This window comes from Aplysia californica, unplaced genomic scaffold (genome assembly GCF_000002075.1).
Source record: "Aplysia californica isolate F4 #8 unplaced genomic scaffold, AplCal3.0 scaffold00303, whole genome shotgun sequence".
Classification (NCBI taxonomy): domain Eukaryota; kingdom Metazoa; phylum Mollusca; class Gastropoda; order Aplysiida; family Aplysiidae; genus Aplysia; species Aplysia californica.
Window position 1 is genome coordinate 385,753 of NW_004797573.1, and position 5,029 is coordinate 390,781.

Genomic DNA, 5,029 nt, shown 5'->3' on the forward strand with positions numbered 1-5,029 from the left:
GAGCTTGTTCCAGTGACTATATCACAGATAAAAGGACACAAATGATTTTATGCTCAAGTGAAATATTGTTGAGCTTTGCACAGAAAAAAACAAATTGTTCTAAAATATAGTTTGATATTGAGAATGGCCACAGCATCAATTATGTGAAACAAAGACAGAGGAAATGTATTTATTCATAGTAATTTGAGAGACGCTGCCCAGACGGATTCCACAACAATATAATCCTGGTGGCACAACCTTTGCCTCATCTTTTAGAAGTAATCATAATATACTCTTCAAACCTCAAAATTTAATCAAAGGTAGCATTCAATATTTTAAAGTAAATGATTGAGTCAGATATTCATGATTTCGAAATGAATTACGAATTTATAAAATTGTCGGTTTTGACCATTATGTATTATAATAAATACCTAAGAATAGAGCCATTGGTTTCCTATTTTACTTTTTTTTAAATGTGAGCATCCGCTGATCAGTATACATATATAGATTCAAAGCTGTATGGATGAAAGCGAACAGGAATCCCCAATCATATAGATCATAACAATTCAGGCTCAGTCTGTTATTAATAATCTTCACCACAGCAGTTTGAAATGCCATCACACGATGAGGTTGACTACTATTTCAAATCAAAACACAAAACCTTCAGTGACCATGTCTCACATTTACAAATCAAGATGCAGGTTTTGGGGTAGTATAACTAACCTAAACCCACATTACAAATCCAGCCACTGGGCGAGACTCCCATGAGCTTCACAAAAAATGCAACATCGCAGAATGAACATTTAGGCAACTTCAGTTCTTCCCAAAGCACATTTTGGCTTCAGAACAGTATCGCAATATCATAATCCACTTTTGGGTCACCACAGAAGGATCTGTATACATCACATTATGCTACGGGACTTAGAAATACTTCTATACTCTGCGAGTTAGAAAGAAAGAAGACCACAGGCTATACTCAAGCAGCAGCATGCTTGCTTCCTAAGTGGACTATAATGTTTTTGAGTTTGGGATTCACTTTTATTCAAAGACTTGTTGATTGATCCTCATCATTAACCAGTATACCATACATGAAGCGTCTTCTTGAACTAGTGGATTTTGAGGAAACTTGTCCTTGTGAATCTTTCTCAATGTGTTCAATGCCCTGGTTTTTGTCTGTGTAATCATCCTCTGTTTGGGGACAGAGCTGTCCCTCATCAGGGCAAACTACAGACCCCTTTTCTATCTGCTCCTCGCACTGTCCACTTTCTGTATCTTTTTCACACGGGTCGGAGATGATCTTCTTATCCTGTGTCACTATAATTTTCTCTTCATTCAAACTAAGTCCAGCAGTCTCTGTCACTTTCTCCCTTTCCAATAGAATTGTTACTGTTTTATTAGAAGTTGCTGCAGACTGGCTGATCTCATTTTCATCGGCACTATGTTTCTCATGAGACTGACTAAGGCTGGCTAACTGTTCATGCTGAACTGTTCGAATGTCTGAATCTTCTGCTTTTGGAACACATTCAGAATCTGAAATATTACTTTGAGGTCCTCCCCTAGACGCACTATTTAAAGTCTGAGAGCCACTTCTATCTTGAGCAATATCACTTTTATTTTCACTACAAAGTTCATGCCACCCATCACCATTGACATGTTTGTCCTCGCCATCAACAAGTCCACTGTCACCAGAATTAGGATACACAATGAGACTATAACTTTTTTCATCACTGTTGTTTTCTTTGTGTCTGTGCTCAGAGTTGCTGTCTGTGTCAATCAAGGTCCCTGCACGGCCCACCTTCGAACCACCAAACAGTGTAGAACTATCCACGCTGCTACTGGTTGCAGAGCTGCCACTGCTGCGCACACTGATGCCACTGATACTGCTGGCTGCACTGATGCTGGTGCCGCTGCTGAAGCTCATTTGTCCTGGCCGACTTCGGTCAAGGTCACTAGCACTGATTTGAGACTCCTCACTATCAGACTCGATGTAAAAAGCATTCATCCTCTTCGGAAATCGCTCATCCGATTTTTCCCCGATTGGAGAAGACTTTAAGTACTTGTCTGACAGTCCCACTTTTTTCAACTCTTTTCCTGATTTTTTGACAAGATTAGTCAAACTGTCAGCGGAATCCACTTTTTCATCCATGTTGACGGAGATACTTTCACGTTTATGGGTACAGCGAGACACATCATTGATGCACTGAGCACATCGAGTAATATTGTAGAGTTCTCTGTAACCTGTTTCAGAGCTCTGCGAGTTCTCACTGTTCTCTGAAAGCACAAAATCTTGCGGGTCTCCATTTTCTTCTTTTAGTTGTAGAACAGCAGGGGAAGGAATGGGTCCAGTTTCTGGAACACCGTTGGAATCCTGCATCTCGCCCGACGTGAAAGCTGTATTCTTTACTACTGGTGGTGGGCTTCCCGATGATACATCACTCACAGAGAGGTGGAGGTTCTCTTTGAACACAAACTGATTGGCGGGCACGTTGTCGATGGCAGCAGGGGAAGTGAGCTCACTGTAAATGTCCCACTCACTGGACGTTGAGCTACAAGTTGATCTTCTCAGAATTTCCGTACGGGACAGAGGGATGCCTGTAAAGTCGAAAAGATATATATAATATATATACATGTATTTGCTTATTAGTAAAGGTTTGAAAGACAGACGCCATGAAGTGAACTGAGACTTAAGCACCGGGTGAACAGATTAATTGTAGACAGATTCATATATATTCAAACCCAGGAAAACCACTCTTTTCCCAACCTTTCCATTAGCCTTCTAATTAATATCACGGAGACAGACTTCTACCTAAAGCCAATTGACTCCAGACGCCATCTCCCCCCCCCCCCCCCCACCAACCATCCAAAGCATGAATGTGCTTCACTCAGCAGTCTGCAATACAAAGGTGTGCTCAGACTCCGCTCTATCTGGTCCCGAAGGAGAACAAGAGTTTAAAGCAAGAAAAGATGAATTCACAGAAAACCATCTACATAGGAAACACTGCAAAAACTTTCATTCATCCGAGTTGAACAGAGAGAGCAAACTCGAAAGCAAATACCTGCTTTTCTGCAAACCACATAAAAACAACTGTTTGTAAACATCCATCACAAAAAAGCCACCTAAACCACAAAACATCTATGATCAACACAAAATCTGGGCTAAATTGTTTTTCAATTGGTTCAATCACAATTGTTCCTCTAGTGAGGTCAAAATATCCGATTGTCTTAAAAAAGCTGGCCTCTTCATTGGTCCTTTTGCGACTTTCTCTGTTTGAAAGCATCGTGACAATGTTGCATTGTAAAAGATTACCCAGGAGCCTGAAGTCACTTGTTCTCACTTGCACCCCAAATACACCAAAAACAAATCTTGGCATCTTCTTTTGGGTGTCGCTGGTGCAATCAAATTTGATTACAGAATTATCAGGGAAGTTTACAAGCAGGAGTTTAAGTCTTGCCCCTTAAAATCCGCCTACAATATGTGTGTTTTTGTGGTGAGTGTGTGTGTGTGTGTGGGTGTGTGTGGGTGTGTGTGTGTGTATGTGCCCGCAATTATGTATAAAAGTTGTTTTTTAAAATTTAGCACAGTCTTCTAACAAGAATAAATTTTACTCTCTCCCTCTCTCTCCCCCTCCTTCTCCCAACTGTCAAAAGTCGCCTCAATCAGTCCCATCTTTTGGACAGCAAAAGTAAACTTTCACTCTCCATTCGGAACTTGATTAACCTACTGTGCACACCCAGACTCTCCACTCTCAGTGGGGGGGAATTATGGCTTGCTGTGACATCACACACTACAGAAACTTTAAAATCGTTTTTAGGGAGGTGGGAGTGGGCCCCTTGGGTCAAATTAACGTTTATGTTTTTTTCCCCAAATGCTAAAGCAATTTATCACCAATCAACCTGTCAGCTAAGAGGAATTGCCCTTGCCCCTTAGGCGGCAGAAGTCCTTATATGCAGTGACAGGGAGATTTTTTGATGTCATAGGGATGGTGCGCTTGTCTCCAAAGCGGAAAGTCCGCGTTCGAGCCTTGGTTCGGACACAGATTTTTTCCGCCCCTTCTTGCCCACCCAGCAATAATCATAATGGGTACCTGACTTCGAGTTGGGGAAGTAAAGGCAGTGCGGAAAGGAACTGGCCACCCTACCACAATATGCCGAAGGCCCAGGAAGTTGTCTCACTAACAAGGCAATCCCCAATGTCCGGATCGGATGCGGGAACAACTTTACTTTTTTATGGGGATAGTATTGGATTAATAATCTTTTGATGTGGCTGACACTGGGCCATGGACTGGATTTTCTGGTAGATTTTAGACCTCCTTTGTGAAACCCTTTCATTTGTAGACCTATATATGTATAACGTTCCCCTAAGCTTTCATATCACTTGCTTCTCAGGAAGCCTTTCAGACGATCCTTCGAGTTATTTCAGAATCACATTTCTTTTTATTTGTATTGTTTACATTATGCTGACCAAACTTTTTCCAAGACTATCCTATTTTACACCTCTTTTTATTTTCAATGAGGGTAAAGACGATGCCACCAATGACTTACCTTTATTTATCCTTCTTTCTTCCTCCTCTAACCGATGAAGTTCTTTGATTTTGTGAGACAGCATTTTCTGTAGAGAGATGCAGTGCACAAGGTGTATGTGGTCAACGAGAAAAACACCCAGAAAAATAAAATGTAATAAAGTAAAGATTCTTCACACACATACACACACACACACACACACACACACACACACACCCCCCCACATGGGCGCGCGTACACGAAGCCTTAAGTTTTATCCTACATACTGAGTGATATCGCTGGCTTTCATCAAGGTAAACAAAACCATCAGTCTTAATACATTCATGTAGTTGTATTTTGATAAGTCAATTGTCAAAAAAAGGATACAACAACCCAGCAAACAGCGCAGAGGTTAGGAGACCTTTATGCTGTGTGTGAGTGTGTGTGAGTGTGTGTGTGTTTGTGTGTGTGAGTATGTGTGTGTGAGTGTGTGTGTGTGTGTGAGAGAGAGCGAGCGAGAGAGAGAGAGCGAGAGAGAGAGAGAGAGAGA

At 41.4% G+C, this 5,029-nt stretch overlaps 1 protein-coding gene across 1 annotated transcript in view; it reads right to left on the reverse strand.

The window, feature by feature from the left end:
- Positions 1 to 442: 442 nt before the first annotated feature.
- The window catches only part of LOC101851962, a gene marked incomplete in the record, with an annotated part of 55,094 nt that continues 50,507 nt past the window's right edge, over positions 443 to 5,029 (reverse strand). The window contains 2 exon segments of the mRNA XM_005101895.3: positions 443 to 2,571; positions 4,522 to 4,588. Coding sequence (XP_005101952.2) covers positions 1,022 to 2,571; positions 4,522 to 4,588 — 1,617 coding nt within the window.